Genomic DNA, 23,704 nt, shown 5'->3' on the forward strand with positions numbered 1-23,704 from the left:
GTCAGGCGCGGCCTGATGACGTCACGTGAAGCCGCGCAGCCATGGTGGTAATGGGCAAGACCCTGCAGCAACTTTAAAGTAAGGGGCAGGCTCCTGTATGACGGGCTCGAGGAGGGAAGAGTTTAATTCGGTGGCTAATGACGATGTAAAGGCTAGACCCTCGCTCTTCTTTCCCGGATATATTCCCTGCTCCGCCCCGTTCGGTGTTACGTGAGGCGCGTCGTGACGTGTTCGGAGTTCCAGGAAGTGAGCCGCCATTTTGTAGAAGACAGAGCCGCTGCAGACTCATCCTGTTCGCACTGTAAGCTCTTACCGATTTTAGTGAGGCAAAATTCAAACTACTTCCCGAACTGACAGGGGGGAACTTGCAGATACAGGAATGATGTACAGTGGGGGCAATGACAGGGGAGGGGGGAGCACGATCAATGGGAATGGTGTGTTTCTTTGTAGAGGCAATACTATGAGAGCCATGTCACTCCTTACCACCTATGTCAGTCCCATACACACTAGGAGGAAATCGTCTGATTCTCCTCATTCTATCCCTGCAAGTCAGAGCCGAGGAAGAATACGGAAATCCTCCTATGACCAAGGCTTTATCTTTGTTGTTGGTTTCTGATCGTGCGCACTCTTTCTGATTTTTCTGTACAAAACAGGACACATTAACCGCTTGCTCTCCAGAGGAATTACCCCCCTTCATGACCAGGCCATTTTTTTGCGATACGTCACTGTGTTCCTTTAACAGTCAGCTGCACGGTTGTTCGACACTACCCAAATAAAAATTGTTGTCTCCCCCCCCCCCCCTGTCCACAATTGGAGCAGTATTTGATCACCTCTGCATATTTTATTTTTTTGCGATATAAACAAAAAATGATTGACAATTTAACCACCGGAGGATTTTGCTGTGTTATGCCTGGGCCACTTTTTGCGATTCGGCGCTGTGCGACTTTAACTGACAATTGCGCGGTCGTGCGACGCCGTACCCAAACGAAGTTTACGTCCTTTTTTTCCCACAAACAGCTTTCTTTTGGTGGTATTTGATCACCTGTGCGATTTTTACTTTTTGCGCTATAAACAAAAAAATAGCGTTTATTTTGAAAAAAATAACAATATTTTTAACATTTTTTTTATATGAAATTCCCCCCCAAAAAATGTAAAAATCAAATTTTCTTTAAATTTTTGGCCAATTTGTTTTCTGCTACCTATGTTTGGTAAAAAAAAAATCACAATAAGCGTATTTTGATTGGTTTGCGCAAAAGTTATTGCGTTTACTAACTAAGGGAAAGATTTCTGTCATTTTTGGTGTTTTTTTTTTTTTTTTTTTTGCAGGACTGCGACATTGCAGCAGACAGATCGGACCCTTGACTGACATTTTTGACACTTTTTGGGGGTACCAGTGACATTACTGCAGTAATCGGTGCTATAAATATGAAGGGGTTAATTTTATTGGAGAGGGAGGGGTTAATGTATGCCTGGTGCTTACTGACGTGTGTGGGGGGAGGGGACTGAGTGACACAGGGACAGATCGCATGTTCAGCTATGCTGAACCCTGCAATCTGACCCTGCCTGTCACTTGGGAGATCCGCTCCACACTCGATTCCCCGACGATCGGGGAAGAGCGGCGGCGATCGCCGCTGCTCCTCCCCTGGCCCGACTCCCGCTGTGACAGAGTACAGCGGGAGCGAGCCTCCGGCGGTGCGTGTGCGCCGCCGAGAAAGGGGAGTGTCTGGCGACGTAGGTCTACGTCGCCAGACGATAACGAACCACTTTGCTGCAGTAGGCTCAACGTGAGCAGACGGCAAGTGGTTAAAAAGGGAAAAAAAAAATATATATATATATGTATTTTTTTTTTTCACTTTCGGCTATAAAACGCACCCAATAAAAAAAAAATAAACAAATTTCTTAATTTAGGCCAATATGTATTCGGCTACATATCTTTGTTTAAAAAAAAAAAAAGTTATAGCTTCTATAAAATATGGGATCATTTTTGTTATTTGTTTTTTTTATTTTTACTAGTAATGGCGGCGATCAGTGTCTTAGGCTCGGTTCACATATATGCGATGCGGGAAGGCTGCGAATTCGCAGCCTGTTCCCGCATCGCACACGCACCCCCGGGAGTTCACACTGCCATATGCGATACGCTGGGGGTGTCAATGTAATCTTAACGACACCCCCAGTTTGATCGCATATCGCAGTGCGATCGTGCAGTTCGCACAGGATCGGATCGCACAAATGTGAACCGCTGTGCGATCCGATCCTGATGCGGCTGCAAAAATGCCTCCTGTGCGTGTTTGCTCCGGGTGCGATGCGAGTTTAGCCATACAAACTGTATGGCTAAACTCGCACCGCACAGCTGATCGCAGGTAATGTCGGAGCAGTGCGCTCCGACATTACATGCGAACCCGGCACTCGCAGAAGTGTGAACCGGGGCTTAAAGCGGGACTGCGATATTGCGGTGGACAAATCGGACACCTAACTGACACTTTAGACAATTTTTTTGGGGACCAGTGACACTAATGCAGTAATTAGTGCTAGAAAATATTCATTGTACTAATGGCACTGGCAGGGAAGGGGTTAACACCAGGGGCGATCCAAGGGTTAAATGTGTGCCTAGGTTGTGCTTACTCACTGTGTGGGAGGTGCTTTGACTAGGGGAAGGCAAAGAAACTCAGGATCACAACCTTCCCTTCTGACAGAATGGCAATCTGCCTTGTTTACAGAGGCAGATTGTCGTTCTGCCAGTGTCCTGTGTAATCGAAGGGTCCCGGCTGGACTACAGAGCCCCTCTCACTTCCCTCTCTATATCATAGGTGGAGGTATTTTGCAGTTCCAACACACTTCCTGATAACATTGTTTAAGATATCACTGCAGAGGACAACAGGGCAGCCCTAGATTTCTGGAAGGATCAACCCAAATTTCTTTGCTATTATCAGACCGATCTAAAAAAAAACAAAAAAACACTCCCAATGGTGTCTTTAACAGACCAAAAGATAACAAATAAGAGAAGTTCATTGTTAGGGTTTACATATATTTAAAGGGTTAGTTCAGCTTTGCAAAAAAAAAAGGTGAACTGACGCTGTGCACTCTCCGCTCTCCCCAGTGCCCACTTTACTTCTTGAGACAGTCACACAAACAATGCCTCCTGCGCTTAGGAAAATGGCCCCTCCAGATGGATGTGCTTAGATCTTCATTACACTTGAAAATGGGTAACCACAAACTTGCTGCTCTCAAAGACTTGGGGAAGTCTTCACACTGCAACTACAGTGGGGATCGAAAGTTTGGGCACCCCAGGTAAAAATTTGTATTAACCACTTAAGCCCCAGAAGATTTTACCCCCTTCCTGACCAGGGCCTATTTTGCGATTCGGCACTGTGTGACTTTAACGGACAATTGCGCAGTCGTGCGACGCTGTACCTAAACGAATTTGACGTCCTTTTTTTCCCCACAAACAGAGCTTTCTTTTGGTGGTATTTGATCACCTGTGCGATTTTTTTTTTTTTTTTTGCGGGACTGCGACATTGCGGCGGACACTGACATTTTTGACACTTTTGGGGTTACGAGTGACATTACTACAGTAATCAGTGCTATAAATATGCACTGTTACTGTAAAATTACACTGGCAGTAAAGGGGTTAACTTTATTTGAGAGGGAGGGGTTATGTGTGTCCCTAGGGGCGTGATTCTAACTGTGATTGGCTGTGGCTTGAGCTGTAGGAACAGTGATCAACGGTCCTACATAGTAGAACCGTATGATCACTATTCCTACACAGGGGAGAATGACAGGCGGCTTGTTTACATCAGCCGCCTGCCTTTCTCCCTTCACGGAGGACGATCGCGAGTGACCGGTGGACATCGGGTCTGCCAGTCACACGCGCGGGGGGGGGGGTCCGTGACCGCGCGGGAGGGCACCTCCGGCAGCGTGTGCTCGCTCCCTAGGCCCTTTACAGGCTAGCGACGTAGTACTACATCGCTTTGACTGTGAGGGGCTGACCGCCGCAGTATATAGTCGTGCGGCGGTCGGCAAGTTGTTAATGTGCATAAAGAAGCCAAGGAAAGATAGAAAAATCTCCAAAAGGCATCAAATTACAGATTGGACATTCTTATAATATGTCAACAAAAGTTACATTTTATTTCCATCATTTACACTTTCAAAATGTCTGCCATTTTTTTGTTTTCTGTTATTTTGAAAGTGTAAATGATGGAAATAAAATCTAACTTTTGTTGACACATTATAAGAATGTCTAATCTGTAATTTGATGCCTTTTGGAGATTTTTTCATCTTTCCTTGGCTTCTTTATGCACATTAATACAAATTTTTACCTGGGGTGCCCAAACTTTTGATCCCCACTGTATACAAAACAGACAGAGGGTGCCCAGACCTAGTGCATTATCCTGAGACAAATCATTTATTGTATAAAAACAAGGTAAGTATTATACTCACAAAAGCAACAGTAAAAAGCGCATCACAGATCTCAGCAAGTACCAACGCATCAACATGTATAAATAACAGACACTGAAGACCCCATGGGTTGATGCATTGGATAGATCTGTGATGCGCTTTTTACTGTTACTTTTGTGAGTACAATACATACCGTGTTTTTATACAATAAATTATTTGCTCCGGGATAATGCACGCCCTCTGTGTGTTTTGTATAGTCCTAATGTACTTCTCTCTGGCAAGGCTGAGCTGTCAGTGCCCATGCAGCCGGTCCAGCAGTCTGGAGATTTTAATCCCCCGCTCTTCTCTGTAGGGCTTCCGTTACGGACCAGAGCTATTCACTGTGATGGCACTGACCAATCAGAATCACTCTGGTCCATCCTAGAAATGCTGCAGGGATTTCATATCTTTGGACCGCTGAAGCGGCTGTAGGGACACTGACAGCTCAGCATTGCCAGGGGTAAGTACAGTGGGATTTGGGGGTTTCTGTACAGTGTTAACGTTTTACATTTTTTTGTAAAGTTGAACTACCCCTTTAATTGTGCTGAAAGGTGCCTTGCCAGGCTCTAAGGGATGTGCCAGGTGTTTATAAAAAAAAAGGGCACATAGGATCCCCTGGGCACCCTTTAGAACCACAATCCCCACATAGGGATGTTATTGGTATTGTTTGGCACTGGGATACCTACCTTACTATTTTTTAAGCTGTACTCCAGGCAAACAGAGTCAGAGGTTTTACCTGCCAGAGGATTTGTATTTTTTTCCATCCAGTCCAAGGATATGCACAGCTGTGCCCCACAGAACAGCCCTGTCTGGCAGGACAGTAAAAATAATTTTTCTCTGTCCCCGCAGTGCTGTGACTAGACAGTAAAAGGAGATTGGTGAGTTCATCTCTATATCCCTCTGCTCTCTCCTCATCTCTGCATGTCCCTTGTTAGCACCTGAGCATGCAGCACAGCTATCTGGCTCCTTGTGTTGCCTTTTATTCTTCCAGCTTTGGAGTACAGGGGCATGCAAGAGGCTGATACCAGGTCCAATCCACTGGTGGCATTTAAAAAAATGATGTGCATTGATGGGTGCTTTTCAGCGCTGCATTTTTCTGCAGCAGACTGGCACCAGCTGAAACATGAATGAATTATCACTTTGTGCGTTAACAAAAAAAAAGTAAACCAGGCTATGCAATGACCCCTAAATCCACTTTTGTTTGACTCTTTAGGCTACGTTCACATGTTAGCGTAGCGGACCACGGGCAGAATCACAGATTCTGCCCACGATCCGGAATTCATTGCAAATCGCGGGACGCCTGTGTATTGCCGTTGATTTGCAATGGCACTCCAAACGCTTTGCGATGTTGCAGCGATTTTCGCCTGCTGAATCGCGGTAACATCGCCCAAACAAAATCGCGGGTCGTATGATGCCCCAAAGAATAGGCGTCCCGCGATTTGCAATGATTTCTGGACCGCGGGCAGAATCGTCGGTGTTCTGGCTTACCTTTACACAGGCTATCCCCCCTTCAATCCATCATGAATGCTGCCGCCAGACTCATCCACCTCACCAATCGCTCAGTGTCCGCTGCTCCTCTGTCAAGCCCTCCACTGGCTTCCGCTCACCCAACGAATCAAATTCAAAATACTTACAACATCTTACAAAGCCATCCACAGCCTAGCCCCCAGCTACATCACCAGCCTCATCTCAAAATACCAACCTAATCGCTCTCTTCGTTCCTCTCAAAACCTCCTGCTCTCTAGCTCACTCATCACCTCATCCCATGCTCGCCTCCAGGACTTTTCCAGAGCCTCTCCAATCCTATGGAACTCCTTACCCTTATCTGTCCGATTATCCCCCACTCTATTAGCTTTTAGGCGATCTCTGAAAACCCTTCTTTTCAGAGAAGCCTATCCTACCAACCCCTAACAAATGTACCTCCTTTTTCTCCATCAACCCATCCCCCACGGTTATTGCCTTTTGTTTCACTTGACCCTCCCTTCTAGATTGTAAGCTCTAACGAGCAGGGCCCTCTAGTTCCTCCTGTTTTGAACTGTATTGTAACTGTATTGTCTTCCTTCACATTGTAAAGCGCTGCGCAAACTGTTGGCGCTATATAAATCCTGTATAATAATAATAATCTGCTACACTAACATGTGAACGTAGCCTTAGAGATCATTTGACAGACAGTGAGGAAGCACTATATTGCCTCCTCACTGCCTAATTCAACTTCTTGAACCTTCCACTAGTGCACCGAAACTGTGTGCACTGCATGTAATTGAGGGGCAATTGTAAAGTGGTTCCATGCACTTGAAAGCCACAGGGGGTATAATTCCAGCCATGTATACACCCCCAGCTGCTGCCTCTGCAGCTAAATGGAGAGCAGTTGGGGGTGATTTAAAACACGGCTAAACCACTGGGTTTGAGCTCAAAAAGCTGAAAAAATGTTTTGGGACATTGCAATGTAAAAATAAATAACTACTAATGAAGTGCGTGACATGCGTGGAGGCTGATGGGATCTGTAACACTCTGCACACACTACAGTAAGCACTAAACATGCAGCACATCCATAGTGTCAGGGCTTGTTCACACTAGGTGCGGTGGCTGCCATTTTCCAGCATCCGCTGCTCAACTCAATGGAACACAGAAAACAGTTGTTTTCTATGTGCCCTGTTCATACAGCAGCGGAGCCCCTGGGCACAATGCAGTGCGGAAAATCTATACTATATGCATTTTTCTGCAACAGACTGGAGCTCCCCTGAAGGTTCCATACACTGTCTGTGTGCAGCGCCCAAGCTGTGGTGCATAGAAACAACATGAAAGAAAAAAAAGTACTTAGTGCAATGCGTTTGAATGTGCATTGCACCGCTCTGTCCCTGACCTTCAACTGACAGCTGCCCTGCTCAGTAAAATGCAGGGTTTTACATGTGAACGGGTCCTTATAATTCTGGCTGGAGCACAGTCCCTATAGTGGGTCGCTCATTTACCACCTCTTCCATTTAGAAAACGTCTTCTAATCTTTTCACTAAATACGAAATGGATGTAAATGGAGGAGGTGCAGGTGAACGTCTTGATCTCCTCTCGTCCAATCACAGAATGGCTTGTATTTAGTGAAAAGAGTACAAGACATTTTCTGAATGAAAGAGTTGTTGAGTGAGCGAACTGCTGTGAGAACTGTACTCCTGCCACAACTGTAACCCTCAGCGCCAGATGTCCAGTGCTTACTGTAGGTTTCACTGATCCCATTAGCATCCACATTCCCCACACTTCATTAGTGGTAATTTTATTTTTACAGTGCAAATATCCAAAAATAATTTTTGCCCTGAGTTCAGCTTGATGGGGGGAGGGGGGGTGTCTATGGTTGACAGGTTTGGTCTAATCCATAACTTCTATGTTTTATTCCATGTAGGCTTTGTAAAACATTCTAAGAAAGAATGACTGTCTGTGCTGCGAACGGCTGTAAGAATCGCCTGTCCAAAGGATGCGGCAAGCATTTTTTTAGGTAATTAGTATGTATTTTATATAAAGATGAACCTGTACTCAACACCATGTGATGTTAATGTGCAAAATGTCACAAAAAATCTGCACCAAATAAATAATGGTTCAGAAAATGAGTTAATTATGATTGAGCGCATTAGTGGTGTGCAGTAGTATGTCAAGAGGATGATGGTACTACACGGTAAAAGATATATGTGGAATGGAATGAGTGCGCTTGTTTATGTAAACATGTATGTCAATGATATTTTCTTGGATAATGATGTAATGTGTACCTACACCTAAAAACATAGAATTAATATATTGCAGTTTACTAATCCTTTTCTTCTTTTTAGATTTTTGTTTTCTTTTATTTCACTTAATAATCTGCCCAGTAAAACACTTCCAATTCCTGGATCCAGAGCAGCAATGGAGACACCTTTGGGCAGCAGCATTGTCAGTCTGGGGGAAGGGAAGTAGTCGGTGCACTAGTAAATTTCAGTCAATTTGAAGTGGTTCTCAAGTCATAAGGTTTTTTATCTTAATGCATTCTATGCATTAAAGCGGAGTTCCGGCCACAAATAAAAAATTTCAATGAACATACCCCTGGGACAGTCAGGGCTACTACATTCCACAATGGCTAGCCTCTGATCTGTCCCGGTTCGAACTTACCTTTTAGAAGAAATACTTACTTTTAAAATTTCTTCTCCAGCGCTGCCATCTCAGGTGTGAGCAGCTTGAAGCCAGCGCGATCCTCTTCCGCGTCCTCTTCGGTCCCACGATACACTGCACCGGCCCCACCGCCACTTCCGGGTCTGCAGCGTCATCCCTGCACAGCTTCTGGGCAAGGTATGACGCGCCTGCACCGGAACTGATGTCGGGGGCCGGTGCAGGCGCATTGATTCCTGGGAGCGATGACGTTCAGCTCCCAGGAATCATTGCAAAGCGGAAGTGACGGCGCGGGCCGTGCGGCCGAGGGAGGAAGTGGAAGAGAGGTGAGTATTTTCTTCCTGCAATTACAAGGTAAGTAAAAAAAAAAGTCCTAACTACCCATTTCTGTTTCAGGTGACTCATAGCAAGCGGATGGCCCAAAATCGACTGTCGATTTTGTGGCCGGAACTCCGCTTTAAGGAAACAAAAAACTTTGTGTCTGTTTCTGTCCCCCCAAATACTTACCTGAGGCTTGTATCCATCCAGCGCTGTGCTCGTCTGCAGTTTTTCTCTCCTCTCTCTGCTTTCTCACAGGCTTGGCTGAGATCAGCAGCAGCCTTTGGCTCCTTTTGCTGTCAGTCAAATCCGTGAAGTGGGGGTGGGGGCCGAGCTGCGCTGTGTGTGTCACTGGACACATGCTGCCTGGCTCAGGATCAAGCCCACACATGTGCCACTATAGGAAGAAGCTTGTTATGATGGCATACACGGAAGAAGAGGAGTATAGCTTGCTGACAAGGGAACCAGGCTGCTCTACGCACAGATCAGGTAAGTGTAACATGTTTTTATTTTAGGGGAAAAAAATCACTTTACAACTGCTTTGACGAACAAAGCAAAACTTGAGATAACATTTTTCAAAGCAAAACTAAACCTTCCTATCCTTTTATAGCCAAGGAAGCTGCCATCTTGGGCTGTGTTTGATTTGCAGTCACCATGGTGCTGCACACGTGATCAGTTATGACACCAGCCATTTGTTGTCTTGACAGCCTGGTTGAGTGCACAAGCAAATGGGACAGTTACCATTTATGACATGTTTTTAATGTAACTGTTTTCGGAAACCGCTGAATCAATGGGTTTAGTTCCACTCTAAAGCAGTAGTAAACTGCGGGGGGGGGGGGGGGGGATGGGTGCATACTAGCACATTATAACATTTACCTGAAAACAAAGCCCTCCGGTGGCTCTCTGAAGGCGCTTCCATCTTCCCCTGATCTTCCTATGTCAGGTTTATGGCACAGGGCTCTGAGGGAACGACACAGGTATGCTATTCCTTCAGAGCAAATGCGCTGATGACATTACCGGCTACTACTAAAGTACATATCTCCTAAACGGTGCACGTTTAAAAGATATTTACCATACCTATAGGCAAGTCTTATTATAGGCTTGCCTATAGGTAAGATTCAACAAAGGGAGTTCACTCCCATGTTAAGCAGTTGCAGCAACATTTTTTTTTTTTTTACTTTTGGGGTAAGGCTTTTACATAAATGGATACATTCTGACCATTGTATTCACCCCTGTCAGTGTTAGTTTATTTGTCTCAACTGCCACTTCTGCTGGTGTGCAGTTAGTTCAGGCTGTGAGTACCTGACCAGTATTGGTGAGTCCTTTTGTGGGGTTTTCTCTCCCTCTCTCTGCTATTGCACATTAGTGCTCTGTGCTGGGCCTTGTGGTGCCGACAGAGCGATGGGGTGTCCCTTACAGTGTTCTACACTTCTTTTTTTGTGGGTTCCCCTCTCCATTAATGGAGTCCCTGGAGCATATTTCACCACCTGATCCCCTCTCAGTGGCTGTCGGGCTCTCTGGGTCCCAACATCTGACTGCACTGATGGCAGTCTAGGTGTCCAAGGTAGATTTGGTCCTGGGCAAACAGGCTAGCAAGAAGCATCCCCCGCCTTCACAGAGACAGTTTTCTCTGTCTGATCAGATCCAGAATCTTGATTCAGCCTCAGCCGCCGCGGATGTGAGTTACCCTTCGGGGTCTGCGTCCACGCACCCTGCGTGCCCAGATAGTGAGGATGATTCCTCTGCTCCTCTAGCCACACATGAAAAGGTGCTAGTGCAGTGATGGCAAACCTTAGCACCCAAGATGTTTTGGAACTACATTTCCCATGATGCTCAACTACACTGCAGAGTGCATAAGCATCATGGGAAATGTAGTTCCAAAACACCTGGGGTGCCAAGGTTCGCCATCACTGCACTAGTGGATGCACTGATTGTATCAATGCGGGAAACCCTAAAACCTTCCCGCTGCCTTTGACAATATTGTCACAAAACAGTGGAGGTGCCCGAAACGCACCTTTGCAATCCCTAAGCGTTTTGCAATGCAGTTCCCCTGTGAGGATTCCCTCTTTTAAAAATGGTCAGTTCTCCTGTTGTGGACTCTCCGGTTTCTAGGTTGAATAGAAGAGTCCCCTGTCTTCACAGATCCAACTGATAGGAGGTCAGAGGCCTTGACCCGCCATATTTTCACTGTGCCTGGTTTGGCACTTGGACCAGTATTTACTATTGCCCTGGTGTCTCAAGCTATCACAGAGTGGGCAAAACTTCTACGTCGGGACTTGGAGGGGGAACAGCTCACCTCTGCCTTTGCAGAGCTTTCAGATCAGTTGGTCCAAGGGCTACAGTTTGTCTTTGATGCCTCTTTGGATGCCGCTCCCTTGATCTCTAGACTGTCAGTCTCAGCGGTGGCCTGCAGAAAATCATCTGGCTGAAATGCTGGTCTGCGGGCCAGGCTTCTAAGAAGGCTTTATCCGATCATCCATTTGTGGGGGATTACCTGTTTGGAGCTTCCTTGGATGACATCATCAAAGGCCTCACTGGGGGAAAGAGTACTCTTCTTCCTCGGGCTTTCAAGGGTAAGGAGTCCCGTTGCAGACGGGGGACTTTCTTTTCCGCTCCCAAACGGCCTTTTCGTTCCTCAGGGTTTTAAGACAAGTGATCTAAGCCCTTCAGGGCCTCCCCCGGGGGCTCAAAGAGGTCTTGGTCCAACAAGCCACGAGTGGGTTCTGCCAGACCTGTGGACAAGTCTTCCTCTGCGTGAAGGGGCACCCTCAACCATATCTGGGGTGGGGGGGGCGTCTTCGCTGGTTTCCGGATCCGTGGGCCTCCCTGATCCAGGACAAGTGGGTCCATGAAGTCATTCGCTCCAGGTACAAGAGCATATCCTCCGGAAAGGTTCATCCCTTCCAACCTGCACTTGTCCCCAGATCGCTTAGGGGATCTCTATGGGGCAGTGCAAGACTTGTTACTTCAAGGGGTGATTGTTCAGGTTCTGATATCGGAACGTTTTCAAGGTTTTTACTTAAACCTGTTTACAGTTCCCAGGAAGGAAGGCATGGTGCGTCCAATGCTGGACCTCAGGGCGCTAAACTGCTTTGTGCGGGTACGGAAGTTCCGAATGTAATCCATTTGCACGGTAGTGGCGTCCCTACATCAGGGGGATTTCCTTACCTCCATCGACATCAAGGACACCTACCTTCACATCCCAATATGTGCCACCCACCAGTGCTTCCTCTGCTTTTCTTTGGGCGAGGAGCATTATCAGTTTGTGGCGTTACCTTTTGGTCTCTCCTCCGCTCCTCAGATATTCACAAAGGTATTGGCCCCTGGTGTTAGCATTGCGGTGTCAGCCGGGGGATAGTGGTACTGGGGTATCTGGGCGATCTGCTTTTGCGAGCAGAGTCTTTGATTGCTCTATTGGCCAACTTAGAGATTACTCTGCAAACTATGAGGGTGTTCGGTTGGATTCTTAATCTTCAGAAATCTGCTCTGGTTCAGAAATTGCAGGAGGCAATTCAGCTTCTGCTGTCCAGCAGAAGGTCATCTCTTCAGACTTGCATGCGGGTGCTGGGCCTGATGGTTCCATTTGCACACGAGATCTCTGCAAAAGGAGATTCTGGTGAAATGGAACAAGGATCCTCAGTCTCTAGACAATCTGATCCTGTTGAGTCAGAGTACGAGGGATTTCTTAGTTTGGTGGTTCGTTCTCTGACACTTTGTCAGGGAAAATAATTTCTTTCCCCTGTACTGGATGGTCGTCACCATGGACGCATGGCATCCTCTGCACAGAGTGTGATCAGGGGGTCTGGATTCTGGATGAGTCCAGGCTAATGATCAATGTACTGGAGCTCCGACCGATCAGGCCTTGTCTGACTCATTGGACAAAGTCGTCTTCAAGGGTATTTGGTACGCATTCAATCGGACAATGCCATGGCCATGGCCTATGTCAGTCACCAAGGGGGCACAAGAAGTGCCCTGGCAGTTCGGGAAGTAGCTGGTATTCTAAAGTGGGCAGAACAATTGGTTTCAGCCCTTTCTGCTGTACGCATTCCAGGGTTGGAAAATTGGCAGGCGGATTACCTCAGTCGACATGCATTGGACCAGAGGAAATGGCCACTTCATCCGGAGGTGTTTCATCAGTTGTGTCTCCGGTGGGGTACTCCCAAGGTGGATCTGTTGGCCTCTTGACTCTACAGGAAAGTGAAGAGGTTTGTGGCACAGTCTCGGGATCCTCTGGCTGATGCCACAGATGCATTAGTGACTCCTTGGTGTCAGTATCATCTGATTTACGCCTTTCCTCCTCTCAAGCTTCTGCCGAGACTCCTGCGCAGGAAGATTTACCATCCTACTTTGAAGACGTACATTGCATGGTGTGAATCCCTCAGGGTTCACCCTCACTCCTTTTCGGTGACTCGGATCTTGGCTTTCCTCCAATGAGAGGTTGAGCAGCGACAGGCCTTGAGTACCATTAAGGGCCAGGTCTTGGCCATGACTGTTTTCTTTCAATGTCCGTTGGCCACACATTCCTTGGTGCGTACCTTTATCCAGGGAGTGAGACACTTGGTTCCTCCAGTCCGGTCTCCGTTGCTGCCGTGGGACTTCAATTTGGTGTTGTCAGTTCTCCAGAAGCCTCCCTTTGAAAATATTTGGGAGGTTCCCCTGCTTATGTTATCCCAGAAGGTGGCCTTTTTGGTGGCTATCACTTCTGCACACGGGGTGTCAGAGCTGGCGGCTCTGTCTTGTTGTTCACCTTACCTGGTGGTTCACAAGGATAAGGTGGTTCTTCGTCCATGTCCGTCGTACCTTCCGAAGGTCGTCTCTGATTTTCATTTGAATGAAGACATTGTGTTGTCTTCCCTGTGTCCCAGGCCTAAGCATCCTAAGGAAATTGCTTTGCATTACCTGGTTGTTGTTCGGCTAATAAGGGTGTACCTGGCAGCTACGGAGTTTTTTAGAAAGTCAGGCTCACTATTTGTCCTCACAGATGGACCTCGCAAAGGGCTGGCTGCTTCTGCTGAGACCATTTCCAGATGGATCAGACAGACTGTGGTTCAGGCTTATTCCATTAAGGGTCAGGTTCCTCCTTTCCCAGTTAAGGCACACTCTACTCGAGCGCTTAGTGTCTCCTTGGCCTTCCGTCATTAGGCGTCAGTGCTGCAGGTTTGAAAGGCGGCCACCTGGTCGTCTGTGCACACGTTCACAAACTTTTACATAGTGGTTGAGATGGAATAGACAATAGCCCATCCAGTTCAGCCTGTGTAGGTGTGTGTGGACGTATTCATTTCCCATACCCCTGAATGTTGTGATCTTTGAGATGTACATCGGCATACTCCCCGCAGTTACCACCGCAGTTACCACCTTTTGTGGAAGAGAGTTCTACACTCTTCTTGCCCTTTCTGTCCTCCTAAAGCATATTTTGTGTTTTGTTTTTAGTCCCTAAGTGCAATACCTTACATTTCTCCACATTAAATCTCATTTGCCATGTAGTTGCCTACTCTGTTATTTTGTTCAGATCATTCTGTAAGATTTCTAGATCTTGATGTGAAGTTATTGCCCTGCTTATTTTTGTGTCATGCGCAAAAACTGAGATTGAGCTACTGATCCCGTCCTCAATGCTATTTATGAATAAATTGAACAAAATTGGTCCCAGGACTGAGCCTTGGGGGACAGACCTTAGTTTGTAGATTAAGCGTTTGTGGGGAACTTTATCAAATGCCTTAGCAAAATCCAGATACACCACATCCACAGGTCTCCCCCTATCTAGCTCACGGCTCTCCTCCTCATAGAATGTTAACATTGGTTTGACAAGAGCTTCCTTTTGTAAATCTGTGCTGATTACTACTGATGATACTGTTGACTTTAGCAAATTCTTGAATATAGTCCCTTGTTATCCCTTCCAGTAATTTACATACGATTGACCGGCCTATAATTACCTGGGATATGCCTCTGCCCTTTTTTGAATACTGGTATCACGTTGGCTTTCCTCCAGTCTCCTGGTACAGTTCCTGTCAAAATACTATCTGCAAAGATCAGGAACAGTGATCTAGATATAACCTTACTGAGTTCTTTGAGTACTCTTGGCTGCACGCCATCCAGTCCTGGTGATTTATTTGTGTTAATGTTATCAAGCCTTTCCATGATTTCACCCTCTGTTAGCCATAGCGGCAAGTCCTGTGATGTGCTGCTAACCATACAGTAATTTTCAGTATATCCCTCCTTTTCCTGTGTAAAAAGACTGAGGAGAAGAAAGCATTTAACACAGTTGCCTTCTCTGTGTCCTCTGTAACCGTCCTCCCATCATTGCTAATTATGTGTGCAACGTGCTCTGACCTCGCTTTTTTGCTATTAATAGATTTAAAGAATTTAAAGAAGGGTTCTTTTACGTTTTGTAAGGTGGATGTGTGGATCAGCAGATGCTTCCTTCGGCCACAAGGTTTTGCAGGCTGCTGTTTAGAGGGCTTGCCCTCTTTGAGGGTTTTTTTTATATTTTTTTCAGGTGAGCTCCAGTTGTTGATAGTTGAGCTCCATGTTTCCTGGTTGGCTATGTTTAGCCTTGGCGAGGTTTTTTTCTTACTGTTCCCACCCCTCATGTTTGACACTGCTTTGGGATGTTCCATATAGTTATGAAGATGAGGAGCTGTGTCCGTCAATGAACGAAAGAGAAAATGGGATTTTTGACTTATCATAAAATCCATTTCTCTGATGTTCATTGACGGACACAGCACCCGCCCCTCTATGGAGTTGGTTTTTTTTCTTCTGACAACAAAACTGAATACCTATAACAGAGAGTGGGAGTATACCTCCTGGGACTGCCCTATAGACATGGTCAAGTTTTTGTCTGCTAGTGTCCTATGCTTGTAGGGGGCAGTATAACACATATAGTCATGAAGCTGAGGGGCTGTGTCCGTCAAATGAACATCAGAGAAATGGATTTTACGGTAAGTCAAAAATCCAATTTTTTACCTAGGTAGATGCAGTATCGATCCCCCGCCTCCTCCTAAGACTGACAACTGAGTGATCAAACACTGTCGATCGTTCAGTTCTCGGTCTTCAGTGAGCAGAGAGCCAGCGACTGTCAACACTCTCTGTTCTGCCCCTCCAGTGCTCACTGGAGCGCCAGGCTGTGGAGGGGATGGGAGTAGCTGGCTCGGATCTTTTAAGCAGCGTGCTGATAGGCTAAACCAGCTGTGTGTTAGGTATCTGGGTAGATCCTGACATTAAAGTCGTGATCCATCCAGACTCTGAACTGGAGTGACGTCAGCCACACAAACTTTAGCCTGCTGTCAGCTAAATACTGGTCACAGGGTTGCAAAACTAAGTACCATAGCCAGTGGTGTGTAATCCGCCTTTAGCTGTCTGCAATAACCAGTTTGCCTTAAAGTGTAACTAATGCCAAATTAGATAGAGTGGAGAGAGATTAGAACGCCTGACGATTTTTATTACTGTCTGCATTCCTGTTAGGGAGAATCAACCTCTATTTGTCCCATTATCATTGAAAGTGAAAGGTAATCTCAAAGTTTGGGTGGATACCAGAACAAAAATAGAGGGTAAATCTTCCAATAAGGACCCTATTTCTGTGGACCCTGGTGGCACCCAGGGATCCCCTCACACTGGAGGAATTTCCTATCACTTCCTATTTTGGCTATGGGACAGGAAATGAAGGGAAATCTCCCCAATGGGACACAGATGGTTAAAAAAAAAAAACTGACAGGGGGACTGATTCTATCTAAAATGGGGAAAAAGTATTACCTTTAGTTCTATGTTCTATTTATATTATTTTCCAATATATTGTTTTTCTCCTTCAATTGTATTGTACCTGCATTCAGCCAGGAGATGGCGACCTCTCATTTGACAAATCTACGGCAACTGGCAAATAGAAATGAGCAAATCATTGTAATCCACATTGACTCTGCAGGATTTTCTTTGGAGACACTGCACATTAATCCTGAATGTTTCTGATACACATACTATTTACCTTGTATTACTTTTTTTTTTTTTAAACTTTAATAAAAGCCGGTGTTTACCAAGTAAGGACTGTGTTATCTCAACTCCCCCTTGACATATTTACATGAGCTTTACTTCAAATGTGTATGAATGTTTTCCAATCAATCGTTTTTGTTTTTAAGCAACTCAGATAGTAACTTAGCTTTATGTTATACATAATTTATTATTTTCATTAAGTGGAAGTAAAAAGTACAAATGTTGTTCAAAATGTTGGTCCCCCTCCTCCTACCTATGCTGCATGGTCTTAAGATCATTGGAAATATATTTTTTTAATCTGCTACAGTCCAATCACATTATACAGAAGCCCTGATTCCCCTGTGTCAGTGCATGACTGCTGCGCGGTAGGGGATGAGAACAACCGACAGGCAATGTAAGCTGGCGGGTGATGTCACAGCTCCTAAAATTCAGACTCATTGTCAAGCTCTCCCTGACACCGGGGAGCCGCTCTTTCTCAATCACGTGACCATACTGGCTCAGATTCCGATAAAGGGATTTCCCCCCCTCCAGCAGTGGTGGATCGCTTTTCAGAGGTCGGTATAGCAGTGGCTGGTATTCAGGAGGCAGTGAAAGCTGTCAAAATCTGCAAGTCAGGTTAAAATTTCTGTAAAGGAAAGTATTATGGCTGGGGCATGTATACAGTTATACTGTTTGGCTGTAATGTTAGAACTTAGGTGGGCGGCCAGTAAAACTGTGGCCAACTTTTAACCAACCCTGTCCGCCTGTGTGCCTTTAGATTGCGACATGGTGAAGGTAGTTCATCACTGTAAGGTCTTTTGATGACAATCCATTAAAGTAGCAGCACACAATGTAATAGCAACACAAGAGTAAAACAGTAGAGGCATCCGTTAATTTTTTTTCATTTAACCTGCTGAAAAAAAGTGCATCATCTATGGCCTGCCTAACAGTGGGGAGCTGGGAGGACTGGCTCCCAATCAGCTGATCACTGTAATATCCAAACACAATGATTGCTTGTTATCCAGAGAAATGAAGATAAAATAGTTAGATCAGCACTTGATCTAGATTAGTGTTAGAGTCAGTGTGTTTTAGGTTTGATAAAAACAGGTTTTATATTTAGCATCAGTATCAGTGTGATATAAATTGGAAAAAAAAGGCAATACACATTGTTTTTGGGCCCTAGTATAGGTAAATTCAACAAATAATGCACACATTTTTGGAATCATTGTGTATGTCATGGGCATCATTCATGTCAATAAGTAGGAAAATGTATTTTGGGTTGTTGTTTGGTGGTAGGTCTTAACAATGGCAAGTGCTTCTGTCAGTCAAATCCAGTAAGGAACGAGCAGTGGTGGGGCAGAGCCGCACTGTGTGTGTCAATGGATGTTCACACCCCAGCTTGTGTGGCACCATACGATGTGGTTTCCTATAGTGGCACACACAGAATAGGAGGGGCCTAGAGCACCAGTGGGAGGATCCCAGAAGAGGAGGTTTGAGGCTTCACCGGAGCGCTGAGCTAATGAGGGGGCGGGAGTGGCTGGCTCAGCCTCTCAGCAGCTTGCCGAGAAGCTGAGCCAGGTGCGTGTTCAGGGTTGTGGTGGATCCCGACCATATTGTCGTAATCTTTCCCTAGCCTGGACCTGCTCTGTGACATGAGCCGACAGACTTCAGCCCACTGTCTGCTGAAACAGGTCACAGGAGTACAGAACAGACTGCACTCCTGTGATTCACAGGAGTGCTACTACCAAACGAGCCTTGGCTGTACTTCTCCTTTTTAAAATTTCTCAACTTTGTCTAGCTTAATTGTCTATCAGACCAGACAAATGTAAAAGAAATAGTCACTAAAACTGTAGGTTGCTATTTTGTTTTTTCTGTACTTTTTTAATACATTTCCTTCACCAGACACGATTTGAAATTGGTAATTAGGCTGACAGTGTCCGTACCTACACTGTGTGCTTAACAAAGAGAGCAGGTAGAGGGAATAAATGACAGTTAACATTTGAATATGTTCTGAGTGTTTTATGCTCTGCATTTCTGAAAGTTTCATGCTTCAGGGGCTGAAACAGATTGTGGTTGTTAAGGAAACCCACAGGTGGCGCAATGCAGACAAAAGAAAACTGTAGGCTTAAAATTGTTGTATTGATTCATGGTAAATCCTCTCTATAGCATAAGGGAATAAGTAAACGGGAAAAAAATAATTTTCTTTTTCACAAATTTTTTTTTTTATCCAGGTACTAACACTATAATAAATTCTCATCTTATTTAGATTTCCAATGAAAAATCCTGAGTATCTTGCGAAATGGCTTGCAGTCCTTCGCCGTGACAAGTGGAAGCCATCGATCTACAGCAGACTATGTAGCGACCACTTCACAGAAAATGATTACATGTTGCGACCCGGGGCCTCATTTCCTTATCTGCGCTTGGATGCTGTGCCTTCCATTATTGATGGGGTCTGTATAAAAAAAGAACCAGTGAAGAACCCTCCAAAACCAATAGAGAATAGCCCATCTACCTCAGTCTTGCCTAATAAGCCACCATGTAGCACACCTGTTTCAGAGGTGGGCACGGCTGGTGAGCACTCCTATTCTGTTATTTCTTATAAGGCGGATGTCCAAACTCCAAAAGTGGATCCTGTTTTGGTTAATTTAAGGAGGAAGAAGAACACATTGCAGAAACAAGTTTTAAGGCAGAGGAACAACATAATCAACCTGAAGAAGCTGATTATGCAGCAGCGAAGCAACATACAGGGAAATGATCCTGTACAACTCCTGTCAAAGTACTTCAAAGGATTAACATTAGATATGTTTAGACATTTAGTTCAAAATGGGAAGAAAAACAGAGTACAATTCTCCAAGGAGATCAAGGGATTTGCCGTTACTCTATATTACTATTCCCCAGTAGCTTATGAACTTTGCCAACCAGTCCTTTCTTTACCAGATTTGGAGACTTTGAGAGAATGGATGCCTTCAGTAGTGGACATGTCTCATTCTGGGGTAATCATTCAGACAGAGGAAGCCAGCTAAATGGAATAGGTTGTCATAGTATTAGAGAACTAAGGGAGCAAGCAAGAGCTTTTCTTTTGATCTTTTTTTTTTAACTTGTACTAAAAATTGGCTGAATTGGATTGGTTACTGTGAGCAATGCAGGCCACTTCTTTTTATACACGCGTCGCAAGAAAAAGCACATAAAATGTCATTGTTTCTTTAGTCAATAAATGTGTTCTGGAAAAATATAGCTGTTTACCAGGCTCCATCTGGGTTATATTTTGTTTGTTGAAAAAGGTTTTTCACCTTCAGCAAAAACCCATTCTGGTCACACAAATGACCTTTGTGCTGCATTTGCAGGCATATTCTCAGTTATAGAACATGCCTCTTACACAAGAAGACTATTTAGATTGTTTTAATGAATTTTTAGTCATGCCAGGTATGCCAGTCTTCAACTCAGCCTCCTTGCCAGTGGCATCGGGAGTGGAAGGCTGACCCAGGCTATAGCCACGAGTGGGCCCCCAAAAAGCCCTGGGTCTTGTATTGCTCATTGAGAATTATTTGCCCTGATTCCCAAGGCCTGGGGTTGGCCAGAATCTCTGACCGCTTTGAGCTGTGGCTGCAGCCTAGATGCTCAGGCGCCAAAGCTCAAGTGCCAGAGTCCTCCCCTCCCTCCTCCTTTCCTTGTTTTACATCACACACACAGCGGGATTCTCCCACTGTGTCACAGGGCTTAGGTCTGAAATGTTCGGCGGCCTCTGTACCAAAGTCCCGCCCACTAGACCAGCTCCTGTGATGGATGGAACACTGATCCTGTTGAATGAGTGTGACGTGTATCATTGGAGCCTGTCTAGGAGGCGGGGCTTTGTTACAGTGGCCGCCGGGATATTCAAATCCAAGCTCCGACTATGATACAGTGGGAGATCGCCGATCTGTGTGTGATCCATGCAGGCACTGGTAGCCTGCATTGGTGGTGGGCACTGGTAGGCTGCATTGGTGGTGGGCACTGGTAGGCTGCATTGATGGGCATTTGTAGGCTGCATTGGTATGCGCTGATAGGCTGCATTATTTGGTGGGCACTATGAGGCTACATTTGATGGGTACTGGTAGGCTGTATTTGATGGGTACTGGTGAGACTGCATTGATGGGCACTGATGAGGCTGCATTTGATGGACACTGATGAGGCTACATTGGTGGGCATTTGTAGGCTGCATTGATGGGCACTGGAAGGTTGCATTGAAGGTCATTGGTAGGCTGGATTTGATGGTTATTGGTAGGCTGCATTTGATGGGCACTGGTGAGGCTGCACTGATCCTCTTGTACAGGCCTCGACAAATCCCGGGCGCCAGGTCGCATTTGCGACTAGAATTAGCGACCTGGCGCCTGGGGTGCCCTGCAGGATGTGTCCTGTCCCTTTTGCACCCCCCACCTCCTCTTCGAGTTCACGGACTTCCGCGGCGTCCAAAAATTTAGTCCCCGGCTTTTCGGCCTTCTTCTGTGAGATGAGAAGCTATGGGAACTGGCGCCCTCTTGTGGTGGCCGGGAGTAATGCATGTTCTCAATGCCAAAGAGGAGAAGAGAGGGAATTTTTTTAAGGCTTCATCTCTCTGTCCAGTTACCTTTGCTTAAAGGTAAGTGGACAGGGAGTGTGGTTATTATTATTAATTTATTTTTTTAATGTAAAAAAAATAAATAATAATTTTTTCTTTTTTTTTTTTAATTAAAAAAAAAATAAAAAAATGTTTTTTTTTCTTTTTTTTTTTTTTCTTTCAATTCTTTTTTTTCCTCATCGCCGTGCCACAGCCGAAGGCCCCTTTCACACGGGCTGTCTGATCAGGTCCGCCTGTCAGTTTTTCAGGCAGACCTGATCGGACCGTTCAGTCTCCTCTATGGAGCAGTAATCTGCCGCCATCTGACCCTGCCCGCCAAAAACAGACGGATGGTGGTTCTATTTTCTATCCATCCCGTGGATCGGATCAGATGGCATCGGATGGAAAGAGACCGACAGTCTGTTTCCATCCAATTGCGCTATAGAGGAGAGTGGGGTTCTAGTCCTATTTATGTGTAAATTTAGTATCCGTTTTATTAAATAAAGCTTGGTTGTTAGTTTAAAAAAAAAACAAACAAAAAAACTGGCTCCTAACTTTTTTAGCTGGCTCCTAGATTTCAGGCAAATTTGTCAAGCCCTGCTCTTGTATTATGTCTGCAGTCTCTGAGGGGGAGTCTGGAGAGGAGTCAAGAGTGGGAGTGCCGCCGGGATGGGGGGTCATGGGCGAAGTCAGATGTATGTGGACTGCAGAGAGGAGACTATAGGATAAAACCAGAGCCACCAAGCTGGAGCCGTCTGACTGAGCCCTGCACAGTGCACCTGAGAGGAGGTCAGTGACAGCGCTGCCAAGCCAGTCTGAGGAGGGAGTGAATACAATAATGTAAGCGGGCACTGAAAGGTTTCCCCCCTTATATCAGTAACCCTCCCCTTTACCTTAGTGTATTCTTTCTGCAGATTGTGGTCTCTGGTCACCAGAGTTCCTGGGGTCTGCTCCACCTTTCACCGGAATTTGCTTATATATATATATATATATATATATATATATATATATATATATATATATATATATATATATATATATACACGCAGGGCTATTTTTCTCAGAAAACAGGTACAGGAACTCCACCACGAACATCCCCCCCCCCCACACACACACACACTTCAAACTGCTTCAAATTGTGGTAGAATTTGGGGGGGTGTTTTTTGTACATAGTGCAGAGTTCAGGGGTGCGCTGCATACATAGTGCAGAGTATGAAATTATTTCCAGGGCTGCTTTTTTTTTTTTTTCCAATCTGGCCCTGCACACATCACCGCTCACTCACCAGGCAGATCCCAGAATGAGAATGGCACAAACCAAATAAATAAATTTATTGGGGGGGGAGGGGGGCCGGTTACACAGGCTTTAGTGTGGCCTCCATCCAGCTCCCGCCCCTGGGTCTGTTTTAAAGCCCTCTCCTCCCCTTTACATCTGCTATGCTGCAGTTCGCTGCCCGCGGGACAGCACAGCAACAGGCCACAGCAGGACATACTCCACAGTCGGCTCAAGGGAGCCCTCAGCCCAGATTTAGTGTGCTGTCACTGAGGCCCGTCGGACAGCACTGGAACATTGGGCAGGGTTGAGGGCGGGGCATTGGGTGGAGCTTGGGCTGGACTTACTTTAAAATGTGGGAGGGGTTATCAAATTTACCTTCGAGCTGAAGCCCCTGGTCCTTTTCCCACCTAACACCCCTGCTCCTTGCTAACGGTCAGTGCTGTAATGGGTGAGTGTAAATGAAGGTGTCAGTTGAATGTGTGGCACATCTGTGCAGTGAATGTGGGGGAAGGGAGAACCTTGGGAGTATCTGTGCAGATATACATAGGAATTTAGGGTGTGAAATGTGTTTGGGTCTGGCCACTTTAAAAATATTGCAAATGTTACAGAATCCCATGACCCTATATTAAAGGAGTGAAGGCAGCAGTAAATAAAAATGCCAGATATACTTTATAAGTCAGGTAAATAAATCATTTCCATACATATGGTTGAATCTTGTGTGATTATACCATTCAGCCCTTTCAGTTTCTGTTTCCCCATAAAGAGGTTAAAGGGTAACTTTACATTTTAAACTTTTTTTTTTTTTTCTTTGCCAACCTCCCACCTGCTCTCTCCCATCCCTCTTCTATCTTTTACTACAGACCACAGATCAGCCTGTGACTTCCTTCACCTTTTGCATCCTATTCTACCTTGTAAAGAGGTTGCTTCTCCGCTAAGGGCCTTACAGAGAACCTGCATCTGCACAGCTCACTGGGGCCCAAGAAGATGGCCATAAAGGGTAAATAGCCACTAGTGCAATTCCTCAA

The 23,704-nt window shown here is 45.5% G+C and overlaps 1 protein-coding gene across 1 annotated transcript; it reads left to right on the forward strand.

The window, feature by feature from the left end:
- The first annotated feature begins 224 nt into the window (after window positions 1-224).
- On the forward strand, window positions 225-19,922 carry LOC309565158 (THAP domain-containing protein 1-like). Its single transcript, XM_082269949.1, has 3 exons — window positions 225-301; window positions 7,826-7,918; window positions 19,100-19,922. The coding sequence occupies exons 2-3, from the start codon at window positions 7,851-7,853 to the stop codon at window positions 19,854-19,856; spliced, it is 825 nt and encodes a 274-aa protein (XP_082126075.1). The 5' UTR covers window positions 225-301; window positions 7,826-7,850; the 3' UTR covers window positions 19,857-19,922.
- Window positions 19,923-23,704: the final 3,782 nt, after the last annotated feature.

The sequence above is a fragment of the Pelophylax lessonae genome, assembly GCF_965119305.1.
Source record: "Pelophylax lessonae genome assembly, chromosome: 1".
Taxonomy (NCBI): domain Eukaryota; kingdom Metazoa; phylum Chordata; class Amphibia; order Anura; family Ranidae; genus Pelophylax; species Pelophylax lessonae.